This window comes from Anomaloglossus baeobatrachus, chromosome 5 (genome assembly GCF_048569485.1).
Source record: "Anomaloglossus baeobatrachus isolate aAnoBae1 chromosome 5, aAnoBae1.hap1, whole genome shotgun sequence".
Lineage (NCBI taxonomy): Eukaryota > Metazoa > Chordata > Amphibia > Anura > Aromobatidae > Anomaloglossus > Anomaloglossus baeobatrachus.
Genome location: NC_134357.1, coordinates 23,430,400 through 23,455,702, shown reverse-complemented (window position 1 = coordinate 23,455,702; position 25,303 = coordinate 23,430,400). Strand labels below are relative to the sequence as shown.

Here is a 25,303-nt window from a genome sequence, read left to right as displayed (position 1 = left end):
CCAGTTGTGTGAAGGAAGGGGGGGGTGACACCAGGAGAGGGCTTCCTGACATACTTGAATATCATGATTTATCGTCATATCTCCGGATTTACCTCACACCTGTATATAATTATATATGTACAGCTGGTATAACCTGGACATCTCCTGTATATAATTATATATGTACAGCCGGTATAACCTGGGCATCTCCTGTATATAATTATATATGTACAGCTGGTATAACCTGGACATCTCCTGTATATAATTATATATGTACAGCCGGTATAACCTGGACATCTCCTGTATATAATTATACAGTTAGGTCCAGAAATCTTTGGACAGTGACACAATTTTGGCGAGTTGGGCTCCGCATGCCACCACATTGGATTTGAAATGAAACCTCTACAACAGAATTCAAGTGCAGATTGTAACGTTTAATTTGAAGGTTTGAACAAAAATATCTGATAGAAATTGTAGGAATTGTCACATTTCTTTACAAACACTCCACATTTTAGGAGGTCAAAAGTAATTGGACAAATAAACCAAACCCAAACAAAATATTTTTATTTTCAATATTTTGTTGCGAATCCTTTGGAGGCAATCACTGCCTTAAGTCTGGAACCCATGGACATCACCAAACGCTGGGTTTCCTCCTTCTTAATGCTTTGCCAGGCCTTTACAGCCGCAGCCTTCAGGTCTTGCTTGTTTGTGGGTCTTTCCGTCTTAAGTCTGGATTTGAGCAAGTGAAATGCATGCTCAATTGGGTTAAGATCTGGTGATTGACTTGGCCATTGCAGAATGTTCCACTTTTTTGCACTCATGAACTCCTGGGTAGCTTTGGCTGTATGCTTGGGGTCATTGTCCATCTGTACTATGAAGCGCCGTCCGATCAACTTTGCGGCATTTGGCTGAATCTGGGCTGAAAGTATATCCCGGTACACTTCAGAATTCATCCGGCTACTCTTGTCTGCTGTTATGTCATCAATAAACACAAGTGACCCAGTGCCATTGAAAGCCATGCATGCCCATACCATCACGTTGCCTCCACCATGTTTTACAGAGGATGTGGTGTGCCTTGGATCATGTGCCGTTCCCTTTCTTCTCCAAACTTTTTTCTTCCCATCATTCTGGTACAGGTTGATCTTTGTCTCATCTGTCCATAGAATACTTTTCCAGAACTGAGCTGGCTTCATGAGGTGTTTTTCAGCAAATGTAACTCTGGCCTGTCTATTTTTGGAATTGATGAATGGTTTGCATCTAGATGTGAACCCTTTGTATTTACTTTCATGGAGTCTTCTCTTTACTGGTGACTTAGAGACAGATACACCTACTTCACTGAGAGTGTTCTGGACTTCAGTTGATGTTGTGAACGGGTTCTTCTTTACCAAAGAAAGTATGCGGCGATCATCCACCACTGTTGTCATCCGTGGACGCCCAGGCCTTTTTGAGTTCCCAAGCTCACCAGTCAATTCCTTTTTTTCTCAGAATGTACCCGACTGTTGATTTTGCTACTTCAAGCATGTCTGCTATCTCTCTGATGGATTTTTTCTTTTTTTTCAGCCTCAGGATGTTCTGCTTCACCTCAATTGAGAGTTCCTAAGACCGCATGTTGTCTGGTCACAGCAACAGCTTCCAAATGCAAAACCACACACCTGTAATCAACCCCAGACCTTTTAACTACTTCATTGATTACAGGTTAACGAGGGAGACGCCTTCAGAGTTAATTGCAGCCCTTAGAGTCCCTTGTCCAATTACTTTTGGTCCCTTGAAAAAGAGGAGGCTATGCATTACAGAGCTATGATTCCTAAACCCTTTCTCCGATTTGGATGTGAAAACTCTCATATTGCAGCTGGGAGTGTGCACTTTCAGCCCATATTATATATAGAATTGTATTTCTGAACATGTTTTTGTAAACAGCTAAAATAACAAAACTTGTGTCACTGTCCAAATATTTCTGGACCTAACTGTATATGTACAGCCGGTATAACCTGGGCATCTCCTGTATATAATTATATATGTACAGCCGGTATAACCTGGGCATCTCCTGTATATAATTATATATGTACAGCCGGTATAACCTGGGCATCTCCTGTATATAATTATATATGTACAGCTGGTATAACCTGGGCATCTCCTGTATATAATTATATATGTACAGCTGGTATAACCTGGACATCTCCTGTATATAATTATATATGTACAGCTGGTATAACCTGGGCATCTCCTGTATATAATTATATATGTACAGCCGGTATAACCTGGGCATCTCTTGTATATAATTATATATGTACAGCCGGTATAACCTGGGCATCTCCTGTATATAATTATATATGTACAGCTGGTATAACCTGGGCATCTCCTGTATATAATTATATATGTACAGCTGGTATAACCTGGGCATCTCCTGTATATCATTATATATGTACAGCCGGTATAACCTGGGCATCTTTTGTGTCTCTTTCTTTTTTTTACCCGTTCTCTATTGTTTCCCTTTTAGGTGTTTGATGGTAACAGAGAATTGGGTCGGTTTTGTGGCCCTAAAAGGTCCCGATTCCACCCGGGTTCTCGCCTCTTAGTTTCTCACGGGAATCTAATGAAAATTGAATTTCTCTCGGATTTCTCCAATGAGGAGAATGGTTCTGCCGTCCTGTATAAAGGATTCCAGGCGTTCTACCGGGCAGTGGGCAAGTACAGACCTCCGATGTGACCACCAGGGGGCCGCACACCTTATCAGATTTCTCCCTTTTTCTTTTTCTGATGTTTTGTATATTAATGATTAAGTTAATTGTCCCAATGGATATCAAATAAGACAAAAAAGACCAAGAGCATCGAGCCCAAACCCTAAAGAGCCAGTCACCTGACCCCCCTATCAGACCCCCAAAATAATACCGACCCCAGACAACACCTCTAAACAAATGACTACCCTAAATACAGAATATAACCCACAATGGACTCCACAAAGAGATCCAAACTGAGACCGGATCCCCTAAATATACAGACCCCAGACCGGATCCCCTAAATATACAGACCCCAGACCGGATCCCTTAATATACAGACCCCAGACCGAATCCTCTAAATCTACAGACCCCAGATTGGATCCCTAAATATCAGACCCCAGACTGGATTCCCTAGACCGGATCCCCTAAATATACAGACTCCAGACCTGATCCCCTAAATATACAGACTCCAGACCGGATCCCCTAAATATGCAGACCCCAGACTGAATCCCCTAAATATAGAGACTCCAGATCGGATCCCCTAAATATACAGACCCCAGACCAAATCCCCTAAATATACAGACCCCAGACCGGATCCCCTAAGTATACAGACCCCAGACTGAATCCCCTAAATATAGAGACCCCAGACCAAATCCCCTAAATATACAAACCCCAGACCGGATGCCCTAAATATACAGACCCCAGACGAGATCCTCCTAAATAAATAAAAGACCAGACATCCTATGCCATAAAGACCCCTAGAACAGGTCCTCAATAGAAATAGAAAACCCATATCAGACTCCTAAATATAATAGATCCCCTCACATAATACAGCCCCCAGACCAGACCCACCTAAAAATACAGACATCAGACAAAACCACCTAAACCAATATATACGCCAGAGAAGATGCACTAAACAAACAAAGACCCCCAGACCACCCCCCACATAATAATACAGAGCGGCGTTGAAAAACCATAAAGGGGTATTCCCATCTCCAGGATCCGATCCCAATATGTAGTAGGTGTAATAATAGTAATATTGGCAAATAACTCCAATTAGAAATGTAGTATAGTTCTCCTAGCCACGTCTCTTACCTCATGTGCAGGCCATTGCAGGACCTTAGGTATCCATGGTTGCAAGAACAAGCAACCAACTACCTAACTAACTTTCAATACCTAAGTGGACGTAACCATGGATACCTAAGGCCTGCACATGAGGTAGAGCCATGGCTATATTAGAAGAACTATACTACATTTCTAATTGGAGGTATTTGCTTATGTTATTATTACTACACCTACTACATATTGGGATCGGATCTTGGAGATGGGAATACCCCTTTAAATATGGACCCCTAGACTGATACAGACTCAGATTAGACCCTCTATTACAGATTACCCCTTCTTCATGTATTTTGTACCTGTTTGTAAAGATTCACCCATGAACATCGTTTTCAAGTTTACACACAGACATAACCCGTGTAATTTGTCCTGGTTCTGGATTCTACCCCAGAGCTGTATTCATAATTCTGCTTAGTGATTATTCTTGTACAAATCACTAGAACAGACAATTTGATGGTAGTTTCCTTTGAAGATCAGCGACAATGGATAAACCTGACACCACTCATCCGTCTCCGTTCTCGGTGGTGTATCTCTTAGTAGTTTTGTTTCGGCCCGATGGGCACAGATGGTCCATCTGCCCCTCCCGTGATCAGCTTTTGATGTTCTTCCTGTACTCTTCATTTTTTCCCATCAGATTACGATGAATGTGCCTCCCCCAATGACAACAGCCTGGCGTGGACCCAGCCGTGCCAGCACATATGTCACAATTACATCGGAGGCTATTTCTGCTCCTGCCTCCCGGGCTACGAACTCCAGAGCGACAATCGAACATGTAAAGGTGGGTCATAAAGCAGCTCTCCAGTGGAGGTGAAACTATAAAATCCCAGTATACCCGAACAGCCGGGGGTTAGTGGAGAATGCTGGGAGTTGGAGCTTCTCCACCATGTTTGATGACCACTATTCCAGAGTCTAGACCCGTATTCTTGAAAAAGCCATTCTCCTCTCCTTCTTTTCAGCACAATGTAGTAACCAGTTGTATACGGAGGAGTCTGGATTCATTTCCAGTCCTGGGTACCCCCAGTCGTACCCCCCAGACCTCAACTGCACCTATCGGATACGACTGGAGAGCGGGATGCACATCTCACTGGAGTTCAGGGAGATCTTTGACATTGATGACCATCCTCGGGCTCCATGCCCCTACGATACCTTGAAGGTCATGTTTTTTCCTACCAGCCATAGTTCTGGGGTTGTCTCCAGCCACATTGTCTTCTTCTCTTTAATTCTAACACCTAAATTCCAGAGGAGGATGCAATAGTATTGGGCCCTTATACAAGAAAAGTATTTGACCCCTTGTTGTGTTTCCTTTAGACCAAGAACGTGGAGGTTTTGGACTGAATTCACCCACCTACTACCATGTTTACCCAAAAATAAGACCTACCCCAACAATAAGCCCTAGCATTATTTTACAGGGATTTTGGTGTATGCTTGACATATAAGCCCTACTCCAAAAATAAGCCCTAGTTAAAGAAAGAGCATGGTATGTGCCAATTATATCACCAGTAATTTATGTGGCATGGGGCCCCTATGTGACTCCTATTTCTGCACCCCTTACGGTTAGACTATGGGTTATCAGATGTGCCAATCTCTTTGGTGGGCTGTTGGCAGGAGAACCGCCAACAGTTCAAGGTTCCATCTAACTCTTTTGGATTTGTATGGGAAATCCAGGCTCAGACTCTTTTCCAACGGTTGGGCAGCATCTATCCTACTGCAACTCTGGACTTTCTTCAACACTTTAAGCTCCCAGAGAAGAGCTGGGAATGAGGACTTATTATGTAAAAAGAGGCGACTGAAATTTTGCATTTGGTCTCGGGTCTAAATTTTACAAGGTTTTAGTTCTAAGATTTGGAGTTTGACCTGGGCTGTAAATTTTGAGATCTGAAATGATTTTTGGGATCTTAATTAATTTTAAGGTTCGGATTAATGTTAGGTCTGGTCTAGAGTCTGTGTTCATTTATATTTCTGGTCCGAATTTATTTAGGGGTCTGGTCAGTGGTCTTAATTACATTTGGAGCTTGGGCTAGGTTTTGGACTCATTTTGTGCTCTGATGGGGTGAGGCCTATAATCTTGATTCACCTACGGGGTCTCCTCTGGATTTCTGGATTCATTTTGTCTTGTGGTCTGGATTAAATTGAGGGCCTGATCTGAGGTCTTGACAAATTTTCAGGTCTGGATGAATATTAGGGTCTTTTCTTGACAAATCTTGAGGTTTGGCTTGAGTTCTAGACTAATTTTGAGGTCTGGATACATTTTGGAGTCTTGGAGGCTGGTTTAAAATCACTCTGGGGCCTGGTCTGGGGCCTTAATTAATTTCAGGATCTGGTCTGAGTTCTTTATTACTTTTTTGGGATCTAGTCAAGACACATTTTGGAGTGTGGTCCAGTTAAATCAATCAATTTGTGATACTCGATTGATTTGGGGGTTTAGGGTTAGGGTCATTTTAAGTACAATTAGCGTCAATTAGCCGAGAAAACCTAGTAATTCCCTGAGGGCACCCCCAATCCACTGCCCCATCACCAATCTTGACTAACACATGACCATTCTAACCAATTACCGGCCACTGTAGTCAAGCGTTAAACTCACTGAGATCGCCATTGTGGACAATTTCCTTCCCCTCCCGGTAATATATATATATATATATATATATATATATATATATACTGAGGACTGGATACAGAAAATTTTGGGGAAAAAATTAGTATTCTATTAAATTCTGCCTTTTATTAAGCCCCAGCCAACTGACTAGTCCACATGTGAAGCTCCGCCTCCTGACCTCAATGCACTTATGTTATTAGATATTTGTAGGGGATCAGTTAGTGAGGAATTTATGTGGGAGACGCACCCCCGAAATAATCAAGACGGAGAGCAACGAGGTGGACATCGTATTCCAAACTGATGAGTCCGGAGACCACAGAGGGTGGAAGATATTCTACACATCGGAGGGTAAGAAGCGCCCACGTGCCATCGTACATCGATGTCTATCAGCCATGACCTCCATTTTTCTTTTTTTCTTAGCCATCCGGTGTCCGAAACCGGTCACCCTGGACGAGTTCTCCATTGTGTCGCCAATGCAGGATGTGTACCACATGCGAGATTACTTTGTGCTGTCCTGCCGCACCGGATACAGGCTGATGGAGGTATGGTGAGAGAAAACATGGCTGCGGGGTACCAAGGATTAGGGGGTTACATCATGTGGACATATGGCTTAATACCAAAGATCCCCGGGAAAACTAAAATAGAGAAACTAAGATCAGTAAAATTAGTTGTTGTTTTATTTTGTTCGCTTTTTTATTTTGTTTTTTTTTTTGCTTTTTTGTTTAGTTTTTTTTAATCTTGTTTTTGCTTTTATTGTTTTGCTTTATTTTTTTATTCTCGTTTTTTATTTTTATTTTTTTTTGCTTTTTTTGTTTTGTTTTAATTTTTTTATTCTTGTTTTTTGTTATTTTTTACTGCTTTTTTCGCTTTGTTTTTGATATTTTTTTTGTTCCGTTTTTTTTTTCCCTTTTGTGTATTATTTTTGTTTTGTTTTTTTTTATTATTCTTGTGTTTGCTTTTTTTAAAAAAAATTTTCTAAAAATCCTCTTCCAAAAAACCCCTGAGAAATATTTTTTTAATAATTAAAAAACCTACTTTTTATCCACTTCCACAACCAGTTTTTTATGTTTGCGCGTTTGGTTTTTTTTTCTGTTCTTCAAAAACTTATTTTCCTCTCTACATAGCTGTATGAGGACTTGTTTTGGGTTTTTTTTTTCTGAGCTATTAGTTTATCATGTACTGAGAAATGGATAAAAAAAAAATCCAAGTGCAGTGAAAAGGTAAACTTTTTTTTTATTTTTTCAATAACTTTTTTTTAATTTTTACTATATGTTTTTAGTCCCTTTTAGGGATTTTAATTTCGATCATTTAATCACTTGTACTATATACTGCAACAACAAGGGAGTACCAAGATGGCAAATGTAGAGATTCCAAGAGCCCATAATTGGAGCGATACACACACAAATGTTGGGAAGGGGTTAAAAGAAAATAATAATATATATATATACATATATATATATATATATATATATATATATATATACATATATATATATATATATATATATATATATATATATATCGTATATTGTACCTCCACAATTATAATGACCCTTGGAATGTAGTACCGTACTTATACTGCTGAAAAAGAAATCAGGGAACAATATGGTGGAAGTGCTGTTTTTTTCTGATTTCCCTCAAAATAATATATCAAAATTTGTTAAATTCTGTGACATGACTGATCTGATAAAAAACCCCCCCACAAATGTTAAAAAACCCCTATATATACGGTATATTTGGTAACACCACAATTGCTCACATGTCATATGTTGTCTCCCACAGGGGGGCAGCAGAGAGCTGAGCGTCTTCACCGCTGTCTGCCAGAGAGATGGCACGTGGCACCGACCGGTCCCCCGATGTGAAAGTAAGGCTGGACGTGGTCCCGCTGATTGTGTGTAGCCGCCTCATCCCGGTGCTCGCGGGGCTGACTTGTTGGTGCTTATTTCAGTTCTGAGCTGTGGAGAACCAAAGGATTTGCGCAATGGCGGACACATGTTCTTGGCGGAACCGAAGAGGGTGACGTATCTGTCCGAGATAGTCTACTCCTGTAATGAGCCTTACTACAAGATGGTGACCGCAGGGAGTGGTGTGTATACTGTATATAATGGACACAGCTTCTTATAGCTGGTATAACCTGAGCATCTCCTGTATATAATTGTATATGTGCAGCCGGTATAACCTGGGCATCTCCTGTATATAATTATATATGTACAGCCGGTATATCCCGGGCATCTCCTGTATATAATGATATATGTACAGCTGGTATAACCTGGGCATCTACTGTATATAATTATATATGTACAGCCGGTATAACCCGGGCATCTCCTGTATATAATGATATATGTACAGCTGGTATAACCTGGACATCTCCTGTATATAATTATATATGTACAGCCGGTATAACCTGGACATCTCCTGTATATAATTATATATGTACAGCTGGTATAACCTGGACATCTCCTGTATATAATTATATATGTATAGCTGGTATAACCTGGACATCTCCTGTATATAATTATATATGTACAGCCGGTATAACCTGGGCATCTCCTGTATATAATTGTATATGTGCAGCCGGTATAACCTGGGCATCTCCTGTATATAATTATATATGTACAGCCGGTATAACCCGGGCATCTCCTGTATATAATGATATATGTACAGCTGGTATAACCTGGACATCTCCTGTATATAATTATATATGTACAGCCGGTATAACCTGGACATCTCCTGTATATAATTATATATGTACAGCTGGTATAACCTGGGCATCTCCTGTATATAATTATATATGTACAGCTGGTATAACCCGGGCATCTCCTGTATATAATGATATATGTACAGCTGGTATAACCTGGGCATCTCCTGTATATAATTATATATGTATAGCTGGTATAACCTGGACATCTCCTGTATATAATTATATATGTACAGCCGGTATAACCTGGGCATCTCCTGTATATAATTATATATGTACAGCTGGTATAACCCGGGCATCTCCTGTATATAATTATATATGTACAGCCGGTATAACCTGGGCATCTCCTGTATATAATTATATATGTACAGCTGGTATAACCCGGGCATCTCCTGTATATAATTATATATGTACAGCTGGTATAACCTGGGCATCTCCTGTATATAATTATATATGTACAGCTGGTATAACCCGGGCATCTCCTGTATATAATTATATATGTACAGCTGGTATAACCCGGGCATCTCCTGTATATAATGATATATGTACAGCTGGTATAACCCGGGCATCTCCTGTATATAATGATATATGTACAGCTGGTATAACCTGGGCATCTCCTGTATATAATTATATATGTATAGCTGGTATAACCTGGACATCTCCTGTATATAATTATATATGTACAGCCGGTATAACCTGGCATCTCCTGTATATAATTATATATGTACAGCCGGTATAACCCGGGCATCTCCTGTATATAATTATATATGTACAGCCGGTATAACCTGGACATCTCCTGTATATAATTATATATGTACAGCCGGTATAACCTGGGCATCTCCTGTATATAATTATATATGTACAGCTGGTATAACCTGGGCATCTCCTGTATATAATTATATATGTACAGCTGGTATAACCTGGGCATCTCCTGTATATAATTATATATGTACAGCTGGTATAACCTGGACATCTCCTGTATATAATTATATATGTACAGCTGGTATAACCTGGGCATCTCCTGTGTATAATTATATATGTACAGCCGGTATAACCTGGGCATCTCCTGTATATAATTATATATGTACAGCTGGTATAACCTGGGCATCTCCTGTACATAATTATATATGTACAGCTGGTATAACCTGGGCATCTTCTGTATATAATTATATATGTACAGCTGGTATAACCTGGGCATCTCCTGTATATAATTATATATGTGCAGCCGGTATAACCTGGGCATCTCCTGTATATAATTATATATGTACAGCTGGTATAACCTGGGTATCTCCTATATATAATTATATATGTACAGCCGGTATAACCTGGGCATCTCCTGTATATAATTATATATGTACAGCCGGTATAACCTGGGCATCTCCTGTATATAATTATATATGTACAGCTGGTATAACCTGGGCATCTCCTGTATATAATTATATATGCACAGCTGATATAACCTGGGCATCTCCTGTATATAATTATATATGTACAGCTGGTATAACCTGGGCATCTCCTGTATATAATTATGTATGTACAGCTGGTATAACCTGAGCATCTCCTGTATATAATTGTATATGTGCAGCTGGTATAACCCGGGCATCTCCTGTATATAATGATATATGTACAGCTGGTATAACCTGGACATCTCCTGTATATAATTATATATGTACAGCTGGTATAACCCGGGCATCTCCTGTATATAATGATATATGTACAGCTGGTATAACCTGGGCATCTCCTGTATATAATTATATATGTATAGCTGGTATAACCTGGACATCTCCTGTATATAATTATATATGTACAGCTGGTATAACCTGGGCACCTCCTGTATATAATTATATATGTACAGCTGGTATAACCCGGGCATCTCCTGTATATAATTATATATGTACAGCTGGTATAACCCGGGCATCTCCTGTATATAATTATATATGTACAGCCGGTATAACCTGGGCATCTCCTGTATATAATTATATATGTACAGCCGGTATAACCTGGCATCTCCTGTATATAATTATATATGTACAGCCGGTATAACCTGGCATCTCCTGTATATAATTATATATGTACAGCCGGTATAACCCGGGCATCTCCTGTATATAATTATATATGTACAGCTGGTATAACCTGGACATCTCCTGTATATAATTATATATGTACAGCCGGTATAACCCGGGCATCTCCTGTGTATAATTATATATGTACAGCTGGTATAACCTGAGTATATTCTGTATATAATTATATATGTACAGCTGGTATAACCTGGACATCTCCTGTATATAATTATATATGTACAGCCGGTATAACCTGGCATCTCCTGTATATAATTATATATGTACAGCCGGTATAACCCGGGCATCTCCTGTATATAATTATATATGTACAGCCGGTATAACCTGGACATCTCCTGTATATAATTATATATGTACAGCCGGTATAACCTGGGCATCTCCTGTATATAATTATATATGTACAGCTGGTATAACCTGGGCATCTCCTGTATATAATTATATATGTACAGCTGGTATAACCCGGGCATCTCCTGTATATAATTGTATATGTACAGCTGGTATAACCTGGATATCTCCTGTATATAATTATATATGTACAGCTGGTATAACCTGGGCATCTCCTGTATATAATTATATATGTACAGCTGGTATAACCTGGGCATCTCCTGTATATAATTATATATGTACAGCTGGTATAACCTGGACATCTCCTGTATATAATTATATATGTACAGCTGGTATAACCTGGGCATCTCCTGTGTATAATTATATATGTACAGCCGGTATAACCTGGGCATCTCCTGTATATAATTATATATGTACAGCTGGTATAACCTGGGCATCTCCTGTACATAATTATATATGTACAGCTGGTATAACCTGGGCATCTTCTGTATATAATTATATATGTACAGCTGGTATAACCTGGGCATCTCCTGTATATAATTATATATGTGCAGCCGGTATAACCTGGGCATCTCCTGTATATAATTATATATGTACAGCTGGTATAACCTGGGTATCTCCTGTATATAATTATATATGTACAGCCGGTATAACCTGGGCATCTCCTGTATATAATTATATATGTACGGCCGGTATAACCTGGGCATCTCCTGTATATAATTATATATGTACAGCTGGTATAACCTGGGCATCTCCTGTATATAATTATATATGCACAGCTGATATAACCTGGGCATCTCCTGTATATAATTATATATGTACAGCTGGTATAACCTGGGCATCTCCTGTATATAATTATATATGTACAGCTGGTATAACCTGGGCATCTCCTGTATATAATTATATAAGTACAGCTGGTATAACCTGGGTATCTCCTGTGTATAATTATATATGTACAGCTGGTATAACCTGGGCATCTCCTGTATATAATTATATATGTACAGCTGGTATAACCTGGGAATCTCCTGTATATAATTATATATGTACAGCTGGTATAACCTGGGCATCTCCTGTATATAATTATATATGTACAGCTGGTATAACCTGGGCTTCTCCTGTATATAATTATATATGAATAGCTGGTATAACCTGGGCATCTCCTGTATATAATTATATATGTACAGCTGGTATAACCTGGGCATCTCCTGTATATAATTATATATGTACAGCCGGTATAACCTGGGCATCTCCTGTATATAATTATATATGTCCAGCTGGTATAACCTGGGCATCTCCTGTATATAATTATATATGTACAGCTGGTATAACCTGGGCATCTCCTGTATATAATTATATATGTACAGCTGGTATAACCTGGGCATCTCCTGTGTATAATTATATATGTACAACCGGTATAACCTGGGCATCTCCTGTATATAATTATATATGTACAGCTGGTATAACCTGGGCATCTCCTGTATATAATTATATATGTACAGCTGGTATAACCTGGGCATCTCCTGTATATAATTATATATGTACAGCTGGTATAACCTGGGCATCTCCTGTATATAATTATATATGTACAGCTGGTATAACCTGGGTATCTCCTGTGTATAATTATATATGTACAGCTGGTATAACCTGGGTATCTCCTGTGTATAATTATATATGTACAGCCGGTATAACCTGGGCATATTCTGTATATAATTATATATGTACAGCTGGTATAACCTGGGTATCTCCTGTGTATAATTATATATGTACAGCTGGTATAACCTGGGCATATTCTGTATATAATTAAAATATATCCTGATAATAGAATTAATAATCTGTTCTTATTTTGCTCTGATTTTCAGCTCATTTTACCTGTTCTGAAGACCGTGGGTGGAAGGATGAAAATGGAGGCCAACAGATCCCAATTTGTGTCCCAGGTTTGTTAGTTTGATGAATTTGAATGATTTTATGAAATATTAAAATAGCTAAATAATCAGTGACCCCTGGACCACCAGGGATGTGCACAGTCCTACTATGATATATAATCAAATCATTGCTTTATACACAGCATTAATAAGACACAAGAAACAATAACAATATTCCTGCAAACACTAGGATGGGATTCCTGTCACTATATATATATATTAAGCCTCTAGACTTCAAGGATATAACTTTTCACCCACTAGACACCAGGGACTTGATTGTTACCCACCAGGGATAGAGACTCCTCAGCACTGAAATTACAACACCAAGAAGGAAAAATGGTGGAACGATGGAAATCACAGGATGGAGCCTGAATATAACATGCAGAAACCCATTAGTGCAATCAATGCAGGAATGACAGAGGTGTATAGATGTCACCCAATTTCAGATGGAGCTATTTAAGATTCCATAGATTTCATAGGCACCAATGGAGGTAGCCATATAGTACAAGCCCTGCCATGCCCGGTACCCAAGTGTATTCCCATACTGTCATCACCCCCAAAAAAGGGTGGTAATGTCACAATGTGTCTGTAGGATATAGAGGGACAAGGGGCCCCTATATTGTCTCGCATGCTAGGGGACCCTAGGCTACCCCTAATGGTGGAGATACCTGAGTCCTGTGCCTGGCTATTCTTCTGAGTAGAACTAAATTGTTCCCCTTCCCCTGGGAACGAAGGGGCAGGATTGTGATGGCAACACAGATAAAGACAGGCAGGGAAAAAATAAAACTCAGACACACTGCAAACTCACAGGAATAGACGGTAAGAAACTAAGGAGAAAAGCAAGAGAAGTAAGGCAGCAACAAAAGAACAACAAGGGTTAACACCACAACCGCCCACAGCAATAAAGTACTACAACCACCAGTAAGCCGGGATCACAACACCTCATCAGACCAGTATAGAGAAGCTATAGCTGGCATTAAAGAAAGTGCCCAGCCAGCATATATAGGAGGGAAGTGAATGTGACTGGTTCCCCCGCAGCATGTGATCAAAGGAGACTAACAAGCAGCCCAGCAGGGATTAACTCTTGTCAGCCTGACTATGAGCTGCAAGTCTGTGGGTCGATGCCTGAGTTTGCCTGCGCTGTTCACAGATCCTGACAGTCAAAATCCTCCATTATACTCCGTGTCTCTCTCTCCCGTACTTTGCTTCTTGAAGACTGGCTTTGACATTTCTAACCTTACCGATGTTTGTTGTCTCTAATGTATCTGGGTGCAGTGTTTTACTTTTCAAACACCCGGACCACAATTGGGGGGGTACAAATATTTGATATTTATTGAGAAGAATTACCTCCCATGACATTAAATGGAGGGAGAAGGGTTAAAAGCCGAGCTGCCGCTATAAGAGACAATGGTGGTGTGACGCCTCTGGACTATCAGGTCGTCACAGGGTATTGTGCAATCTGCCCTCCCGTGCAATATCCACCTCCTTCTTGGTTAAGGGTCCCCAACTACATGGTGCTGCCTACATCAGCTAATAAAATCCTAGGTACACCCTGCACCACACCCACCAGACACACCAGTGGACGGCCTGAGTGGAATAGGGTCGCCCACCTGGGGGTTGGTTAAGGGGAGGTCAGGAGTAGAGAGAAGTGTGTTAGAAGTGGAGGAGAGAGGAGGTCAGGAGCTGGGTGGTCTGGGCCTAGAGGAGCTGGAGCCCTGGTCGCAGGGGATCTTGACAAGGGGCACGGATCTGTCGAGGAGGACAGCCGGCGGCCTTGCACCAACACCGGGCTGGGACCAGGGCACGACTGGGTACTTGGACCCTAGGTCAGGGAGTAGTTTCAGGCAAAATGACAATTTACCCGACGAGAACGGAGCCTTCAAGATCCGTTCCCACCCGCTCCAAAATCGGGGAATTAGTGCAACGAGGGAGATAGGACTTTCCACTCAAACGGTCCAGAAAATCCCAAGCGTGAACCCTGAGAGCAAGCTCCCACACAAGTTCCATACTACCAGGTCCAACAGAGAAGTAAACTTAGTGCCAGGAGGAAGGTCACAGATCACCCGCCAACACCATTGGGGATGGGACCCGAACTAGCTCCCCTCAGCGGCAGCGGTATACAGAACTTTGGTTTATCCAGTTGTCGGTGTCAGCTTAATGGACTGAGTGAGTACAACAGTGACCCCCTTCTCTCCCCACGGCATTCCCCCTCACCATCACCGAGTCCTGGGGCATCCCCCCTATCCGTGGAGGGTTCTAACACTTGGCTGCCCCATTCCATCGCCCCCGGGTACTCCCAACTGCAGCGGTGGTACTCCACATTACCACACACCACGGATGGCGTCACAAACTCGAACACAATTCCCTGCTGGCACAGGGGCGGCACAGTAGATTCCTGGGAAAGTGATTTACTCAATGCGTCCTTCTTCAGGATTGTCAGAGTGTCCACTCCGAAATGCGTCTCATAAATCATTTTCCCAGGAATCCACAATTGTCTCTTATAGCGTCAGCTCGGCTTTTAACCCTTCTTCCTCCATTCATTGCTTTCTGTGCTGTTTTCTGCCTTTTCGATACTGGCGTCCTATACAACCCATCCGGGTGAGCAGGCAATTACCTCCGATTAATCTCACAGATAAGACCCTGTTACTTTTGTCTTCCTCATTTACAATGACACAGACATTGGTATTGTGTGTTTATTGGTCTTAGGGTGGCTTTACACACTACGATTTCGCTACAGCGATCTCGTTGGGGTCACGGAATTTGTGATGCACATCCGGCCGCTGTAGCGATCTCGTTTTGTGTGAATCCTAGGAGCGATTTTAAATCGTTGTAAAAACGTCCAAAATCGCTCCTCGTTGACATGGGGGTCCCCTCCCAATTATCGATGCTATCGCTTTGCCGACGTTGTTCCTCGTTGCTACGGCAGCACACATCGCTGTGTGTGACCCCGTAGGAACGAGGAACCTCTCCTTATCTGCCGCCGGCCACAATGCGCAAGAAAGGAGATGGGCGGGATATTCATCCCGCTCATCTCCGCCCCTCCGCTTTCATTGGGCGGCCGCTTAGTGACGTCGCTGTGATGTCGAACGGACCGCCCCCTTAGAAAGGAGGCGGTACGCCGGTCACAGCGACGTCGCAGGGCAGGTAAGTACGTGTGACGGGGGTGCGCGATTTTGTGCGCGACGGGCAGCGATATGCCCGTTTTGCACAAACGATGGGGGCGGGTACGCACGCTAGCGATATCGGGACCGATATCGCAGCGTGTAAAGCCCGCTTTATTTTTAGACACTTTTCTCATTGGTGGCGCATGTTTTTAGGCGTTACATTAAAATATTAAAAGTCACATTTTAATATGACAAACCTCATCATTCTGCTGCTATTGATAAGTGAGTTTACTCTGAGGACTCGGACCCGTCTCCTGGAATCATTTGCTATTTCCTACAAGACCCCTGGGATAACATTACTGACCTCCTAGACACCAGGGATATAATTATTAACCTACTGGGTATCTGGGATATAATTTACTGACCCTCTAGGCACTGGGAATATATTCACTAGTTACCGTAGATATATATCTGACCTACTGGACACCAGGGATATCATTATTACCGTACAAGACACCAGGGATATAATTATTGACCTACTGGACATCTGGGATATAATTACTGACCCACTAGATACTGGGAATATATTCACTAGTCGCTATAGATTTATATCTGACCTACTAGACATCAGGGATATAATTATTAACCTACTATAAAACAGGGATATAGCTACGGACATACTAGACCTAAAGGATATAATTACTAACCTACTAGACACCAGGGATATAATGGTTAATCACTATATTACTGAATACAGTGAAGGAAATAAGTATTGGATCCCTTGCTGATTTTGTAGTTTGCTCACTGACAAACACATGAACAGTCTATAATATTAAGGGCAGGTTAATTTTAACAGTGAGAGATAGAATATCCAAAATAAAATCAAGAAAATCACATTGTATAAATTCTATAAATGTATTCGCATTTTGCAGAGAGAAATGTGACTCCCTGGACCCCAGGGGTCACAGAATAACACCTACACACGCACCCCCTCCCCTGGTCAGGAACACCCGTCAAACAAAAACCCTTGTTGCCTCCATCCAGGGTCTGATGTCCACACCAGGTGGGGCGGAGCCAGGCGGTTGGCCCCACCCACCGAGGAGTTCACAGGCCTGGAGGCGGGAAAAGTAGAGAGTAGAGTTCAGGGAGTTGAGCGGTGGAAGTGTAAGGAGAAACGTCTGTGTGTGTCTGGGTAGGAGCCCAGGCACAATCAGCAAGGTCGGCAGACGGTGGTGGCCGTCTGCAGGAGTTAGTGGACGTCTGCGGAACCGTAGGACCGGGGTCGGGCGGTGGCCCGCCGGTACCGAACCGGGGAGCGGAGTGAAGCTAAGCACCAAGGCAGGGTACTCAGACCCCGACTAGGCTCGGAAGCCGCCGTAACGGTCAAATTCTCTGATTGCGGTCTGGACCTCAGGGGTTCATTCCCACCCAAGTCCCGTCAGAAGGCAACAGCCCAACCTGTCCGGATAAGGGCCACTGCCAACGGCCAGAGATCCAAGGGCCAGCGCCTGCGGGCAAAATGGGTTCTCCCGACACGTACAAGCCGGGGAGCGGACCACCCGTGGGAATCCATAGGGATCAAACACTTACATACAGGTGCAGGGAAAGACAGCTGCCACCAACCCGTCCGGGGAGAGTGAAGAAACCGCAGCCGACTGCGGGCCCCGTCCATCCAGCCGTTTGGTTTACCAGAGACTGTTATTGACTACCTGAGTGAGTACACCAGTGCCATCCGGTACAGCGCTGCACCGTAACGCTGACTCCCCGCATCCGCGCTGCCTCCCCGCATCGGCACCTGCACCTATCCCCTACCCACCAACATCCAACTCTCCCAACTAGGGCCCCAGGACCAACAGCCCCTACCCACCGAGGGGCCAACACCTGAGCTGCTCCCCGCCATCGCTCCCGGGAACCCCCGCCACCAGCAGCGGTGGTGCCCACCATCACCACAACCCCTTGGGTGGCATCACAACTGACATCCCACCACCAAACCTACCCTTTTCACTCGTGGGCGAGGAGGCGCTGCTCGAGCCCCCGGGTCCGGCCCCGTGCTTGAGCCACCGAGGAGCAGAAGCACCGGACCCGAGCGCCAGCGATCCCCCCCCAGGCGAGCGGCATTCCCCAGAAACCCCTCTCCGCCCGCGACAGAAATAAGTATTTGATCCCCCTGGCAAACAAGACTTAATACATGGTGGCTGTTCCCTTGTTGGCAGCCCAGCAGTCAGACGGTTTTTGTAGTTGATCTTGAGGTTTGATGTCAGGAGGAATTTTGCTCCACTCTTCTTTTTAGATCATCTCTAAATCAATAAGATTGTGAGGCTGTCGCTTGGCAACTCGATGCTTCAGCTCCTCCATTGGTTTTCTATGGGATTAAGGTCTGGAGACTGGCTAGGTCACTCCCATGACCTTTGTGAGCCACTCCTTTGTTGCCTTGGCTGTATATTTTGGGTCATTGTTGTGCTGGGAGACCCAGGTATGACCCATTTTTAATGTCCTGGCGGAGGGAAGGAGGTTGTCACTCAAGATTTTACGGTACATGGCTCCATCCATTGTCCCAATGATGCGGGGAAGTAGTCCTGTGCCCTTAGCAGAGAAACACCCCCAAAACATAATGTTTCCACCTCCATGCTTGACAGTGGGAATGGGGTTCTTTGGGTGACAGGGAGCATTTCTCTTCCTCCAAACATGGTGAGTTCAGTTAAAGCCAAAAAGCTAAATATTTGTCTCATCTGACCACAGCACCTTCTCCCAATCACTCAGAATCATCCAGGTGTTCACTAGCAAACTTCAGTCGGGCCGGCTGCACATGGGCCTTCTTCAGACAGGCCGGCTGCACATGGGCCTTCTTCAGACGGGCCGGCTGCACGTGGGCCTTCTTCCGTTGAGCCGGCTGCAAATGGGCCTTCTTAGACAGGCCGGCTGCACATGGGCTTTCTTCAGATGGGCCGCCTGCACATGGGCCTTCTTCAGAATGGCCGGCTGCACATGAGCCTTCTTCAGATGGGCCGCCTGCACATGTGCCTTCTTCAGACGGGCCGGCTGCACTTGTGCCTTCTTCAGATGGGCCGGCTGCACTTGTGCCTTCTTCAGACGGGCCGGCTGCACATGCGCCTTCTTCAGACAGGCCGGCTACGCATGGGCCTTCTTCAGAATGGCCGGCTGCACATGAGCCTTCTTCAGATGGGCCGCCTGCACATGAGCCTTCTTCAGACGGGCCGCCTGCACATGGGCCTTCTTCAGACGGGCCGGCTGCACATGGGCCTTCTTCAGACAGGCCGGCTGCACATGGGCCTTCTTCAGAATGGCGGGCTGCACATGAGCCTTCTTCAGACAGGCCGGCTGCACATGGGCCTTCTTCAGACAGGCCGGCTGCACATGGGCCTTCTTCAGAATGGCGGGCTGCACATGAGCCTTCTTCAGATGGGCCGCCTGCACATGAGCCTTCTTCAGATGGGTCAGCTGCACATGGGCCTTCTTCAGTCGGGCCGGCTGCACATGGGCCTTCTTCAGTCGGGCCGGCTGCACATGGGACTTCTTCAGACAGGCCGGCTGCACATGGGCCTTCTTCAGAATGGCGGGCTGCACATGAGCCTTCTTCAGATGGGCCGCCTGCACATGAGCCTTCTTCAGACGGGTCAGCTGCACATGGGCCTTCTTCAGTCGGGCCGGCTGCACATGGGCCTTCTTCATACGGGCCGGCTGCACATGGGACTTCTTCATACGAGCTGGCTGCACATGGGTCTTCTTCAGACGGGCCGGCTGCACATGGGCCTTTTTTAGATGGGTTGACTGCACATGGGATTTCTTCATACGGGCCGGCTGCACATGGGCCTTCTTCAGACGGGCCGGCTGCACATGGGCCTTTTTTAGATGGGTTGACCGCACATGGGATTTCTTCATACGGGCCGGCTGCACATGGGCCTTCTTCAGACGGGGCTGGCTGCACATGGGCCTTCTTTAGACGGGCCGGCTGCACATAGGCCTTCTTCAGAATGGCCGGCTGCACATGGGCCTTCTTCAGACGGGCCGGCTGCACATGGGCCTTCTTCAGACGGGCCGGCTGCACATGTGCCTTCTTCAGACGGGCCGGCTGCACATAGGCCTTCTTCAGACGGGCCGTCTGCACATGGGCCTTCTTCAGACGGGCCGGCTGCACATAGGCCTTCTTCAGAATGGCCGGCTGCACATGGGCCTTCTTCAGACGGGCCGGCTGCACATGGGCCTTCTTCAGACGGGCCGGCTGCACATGGGCTTTCTTCAGACGGGCCGGCTGCACATAGGCCTTCTGGAGCAGTGGGACTTTGCAGGCACTGCAGGATTTTAATCCACTATGGCATAATGAGTTACCAATGGTTTTCTTGGTGACAGTGGTCCCAGCTGCCTTGAGATCATTAACAAGTTCCCTGTGTAGTTTTAGGCTGATCTCTCTCCTTCCTCATGATCCTGGAGACCCTACAAGGTGAGATTTTGCATGGAGCCCCAGATCAATGTCGACTGACACTCATTTTGTATTTCTTCCATTATCTTACTATTGCACCAGCAGTTGTCTCCTTCTCACCCAGCGTCTTACTTATGGCTTTGTAGCCCATTCCAGCCTTGTGCAGATCTATGATCTTGTCCCTGACATCCTTAGAAAGCTGTTTGGTCGCCCATGTTGTAGAAGTTAGAGTCTGACTGATTAATGGAGTCTGTGGACAGGAGTCTTTTATACAGGGGACAATGTAAGGCCCCCTTCACACGCACGTGAAAAAAACGTACCGTTTTTTCACGGACGTATTAAAGGGTGGTTTGCTCCCCATGTTCCTTGTTTGTGGCACATGCGTGTTCTCCGTGTGTTATACGTAATAACACACGGAGAACCGATAGCCCCGCTTTACCTGTTTCTTCCGGAGCTGTCTGTGGTGCTGAATGACAGTGTCCGGCACCGGCCACGCCCCGCTGACGCTGCTTCCGGCCCCCAGTGAAGAAGATGCGTTGTTCAAATTCACTGGGGGTTGGATGCAGGTGACAGCCGCGGCATAGACTGCAGGGCTGGTGGGGGTGAGTATGTGTTTTTTTTATTTTTACAATGTGTTACTCCGGCGCGTGTCACGTGGGCCCGCATCCACACTACATCCGTGTGGTACGTGTGTGGGCAGCGTGACACCCGTGCTGCTGGAGAAAAACGGACATGCCTCCGTATGGAGCACACGGGCTCACGTGTGCTCCACACGGAGGCACGGGCCAATGGCTGAACACGTGCGTGCACATAAACCCATTGATTTTAATGGGTTTACGTGTGGCCGTGTCTCCGGTACATGCGGGCACGGACCTAGCACGTACTGGAGGCACAGACGTGTGAAGGGGGGCCTAAGACAGCGTCTGTAATGCAGGTAACAAGGGGATTAGGAGCGTCTAAGTGTCTGTAGCCAGAACGCTTAATGGTTGGTAGGGGATCAAATACTTATTTCTCTCCACAAAATGCAAATAAATTTATATAATTCATACAATGTGATTATCTGGTTTTTATTTTGGATATTCTATCTCTCACTGTTTAAATCAACCGACCCTTAACATTATAGACTGTTCATGTCTTTGTCAGTGGACAAACGTACAAAATCAGTAAGGATCCAATACTTATTTCCCCCCACTGTATATTACTTGTTACCAGGTTGCCAGACACCATCGATCACTTAAACCATTAGAGACCGGGGACTTTTTTTGACAAACATGTAATTATTAACCAACTAGACCTCAGGGACATAATAATACAACTAAATACCGGGGATTCCATTAATAATCCACTCAACGACAAGATTTTTAACCCACTAGACACCAGCAACCATTATTAACTGAATAGACAACAGAGATGTTATTACTAACCCACTAGACACCAGGGAAATCATTACTAACTTCCTAGATACCAGGGAAGTCATGAGTAAAGTATTTGGCAGCAGGGACTTCATTATTCTACTAGACGTAGTAAATCTAATAATTGACCAGCGTCTTTTGAACCGTCCAGTGTAGATGGGATCGGCCCTTTTATCTGTTTGCTCTTGTTCCCGCAGTGTGTGGACAGCCCCAGAATCCTGTGACCGGCATTACCCGCGTCCTCAATGGCAAGGAGGCAGAAAACGGGAACTTTCCCTGGCAAGCCTACTTGCAAAGTCCCGGACGAGCAGGTGGGGTCCTCATCGACGAGAGCTGGGTCCTCACTGCGGCTCATGTCATAGGGTCCAGGAGCTCGGCGGCTGTTGACCTCCATAACTTGCACGTGTTTCTCGGAGATGTGGACATTGATAATATGGCATACGACGGCCTGGTGAAGGTAAAAGCTTATTACATCCACCCTGACTACTCCACCGAGAACTTTGATAATGATATCGCTCTCATCCAGCTGGAGAATCCGGTGACTATGAATAGGAACGTGTCCCCCATATGTCTCCCCGAAAACAGCGAGGCGTCCCTGTACGACACGGGCAGGGTGGGGTATGTGAGTGGGTTCGGAATAACGGAAGAAAACAAATTGACCAACCATCTTCACTATGTGTTTTTACCCGTCGTTGCAAGAACCAAATGCCAGGAGCACTTATTAAGACAGCCGGCAAGCATTGAGAAAATGAAGTTCACTGGGAACTTTTTCTGTGCCGGAGATAGACATTCGCCGATGGACTCATGTGCAGGAGACAGCGGAGGGGCGTTTGCTGTAAAAGGCAGTGAGAAATGGGTGGCCACGGGCCTTGTGTCTTGGGGTATTGACTGTGGCCGCGGTTATGGATACTACACCAAAGTGGTCAATTATATCGATTGGATTAGAAGTTACACTGGTAGATGATTGGGGTAGTGTTCTTTACATATAAATAACCACAAATAATCCCTAAAAAAGCCTAATAATTGCTTAAAGGGCCCCATATCATAAGAAAGCTCAGCAAACCTTATACCCAAGGACTGTTAGTGTCAACTTGCTACATACCATGGATGGTAATTAAAAAATATCAGCACCTACAAATCTTAATGCTGTAGTCTGAAATGGTGTGACTGCACCCACAGCCTAAATAATATCTGACGGTCTGGTTAATATGGACAGTCTGCATGACAAACACTGTTCTGTTCCTTACACTTAGGTAGTACAGCACTCTTCATGGTTACAATTCACTTAGGGCACATAAAGCTTGGTGGTTACACTTCACATAGGATGCAATAACCTTGGTGGCTTCAACTTACCATACATGGTACCATCTTCTTATTGCTCATGACACTTGTTGACACAGAATACTTGAATCATCTAGAAAGTAACTCTACCTATCATGGTACAGAACAATGTTAACTTTGGCGGATAACTGTTAGCTTCATGGGACCTCAGGTCAGGGCCAACTTCACACAAATATCCGGCATTGTGTTGACTTCACCAAGACTTCTGGGACCATATTGACTATACGTAGACCTGTCAGACAAGTTCACGTTACGTAGGCATCTGAAACCGTGTTTACTCTACCAAGACCTCTCAGGACTGTGTTGACTCTACCAAGACCTCTCAAGACTGTGTTGATTCAACCAAGATCTCTCAAGACTGTGTTGACTCTACCAAGACCTCTCAGGACTGTGTTGACTCTACCAAGACCTCTCAGGACTGTGTTGACTCTACCAAGACCTCTCAGGACTTTGATGACTCTACCAAGACCTCTCAGGACTGTGATGACTCTACCAAGACCTCTCAGGACTGTGATCACTCTACCAAGACCTCTCAGGACTGTGTTGACTTTACCAAGACCTCTCAGGACTGTGATGACTCTACCAAGACCTCTCAGGACTGTGTTGACTCTACCAAGACCTCTCAGGACTGTGATGACTCTACTAAGACCTGTCAGGACTGTGTTGACTCTACCAAGACTTCTCAGGACTGTGTTGACTCTACAAAGACCTCTCAGGACTGTGTTGACTCTACCAAGACCTCTCAGGACTTTGATGACTCTACCAAGACCTCTCAGGACTGTGATGACTCTACCAAGACCTTTCAGGACTGTGTTGACTCTAACAAGACCTCTCATGGCTGTGATGACTCTACCAAGACCTCTCAGGACTGTGTTGACTCTACCAAGACCTCTCAGGATTGTGTTCATGCTACCCATACTTTCTGGGACCGCATTGACTTTACACAAACCTTTGGGACCGTGTTAACTATACACAGACCCCTGGACCGTGTTAACTATAGACAGATCTTTGGGACCGTGTTGACTTTACACCGACCTCAAGGATCGTGTTAACTTTTCCCAGACCCCTCGACCGTGCTTACTATACTTGGACCTTTGGGTCCGTGTTGACTTCACACAGACCTCTAGGACTTTGTTAAGTCTACCAAGATCCCTGAACAGTGTTGAATATACAGGGACCTTTAGGACCATGTTGCCTTCAGACAGAACTCCAAAGCTATGTGGACTTTACAAAGATCTATGGGACTATTTTACTACATAATAACCTCTAGGATTGTATTGACTTCTTGCAAATCTGAAATTTGTCAAAGTAAAATTTTAACTCAAAGCTTAACTTTTTATCAAAGCTTTCTGTACTCAAAACCAAAGGGTCACTACTATATACAGTGTTATATCTGAAGGCTTTGTCTTTTTCAACCCTCCAACCAATTTTCACATCATAGGGAGACAGTGCACAGGGGAGAGAGCACCCAGGGGGAGGGAGAAGCGCATGGGGGGAGAAATGAGCGCATGGGGCAAGAAAGAAACGCATGGGGAGGGTTAGAGTGCACAGGGGGAG

General features: G+C 44.3%; 1 protein-coding gene across 1 annotated transcript in view; it reads left to right on the top strand.

The window, feature by feature from the left end:
* LOC142310692 (complement C1r subcomponent-like) overlaps positions 1-23,549 on the top strand; it is a 29,571-nt gene extending 6,022 nt beyond the window's left edge. The window contains exons 3-11 of the mRNA XM_075348278.1: positions 2,477-2,663; positions 4,450-4,593; positions 4,772-4,968; positions 6,609-6,756; positions 6,829-6,950; positions 8,191-8,272; positions 8,357-8,494; positions 13,389-13,463; positions 22,603-23,549. Coding sequence (XP_075204393.1) covers positions 2,477-2,663; positions 4,450-4,593; positions 4,772-4,968; positions 6,609-6,756; positions 6,829-6,950; positions 8,191-8,272; positions 8,357-8,494; positions 13,389-13,463; positions 22,603-23,369 — 1,860 coding nt within the window. The 3' untranslated portion in view covers positions 23,370-23,549. The remainder of the gene's footprint in view (positions 1-2,476; positions 2,664-4,449; positions 4,594-4,771; positions 4,969-6,608; positions 6,757-6,828; positions 6,951-8,190; positions 8,273-8,356; positions 8,495-13,388; positions 13,464-22,602) is intronic.
* The last annotated feature ends 1,754 nt before the right edge of the window (positions 23,550-25,303 follow it).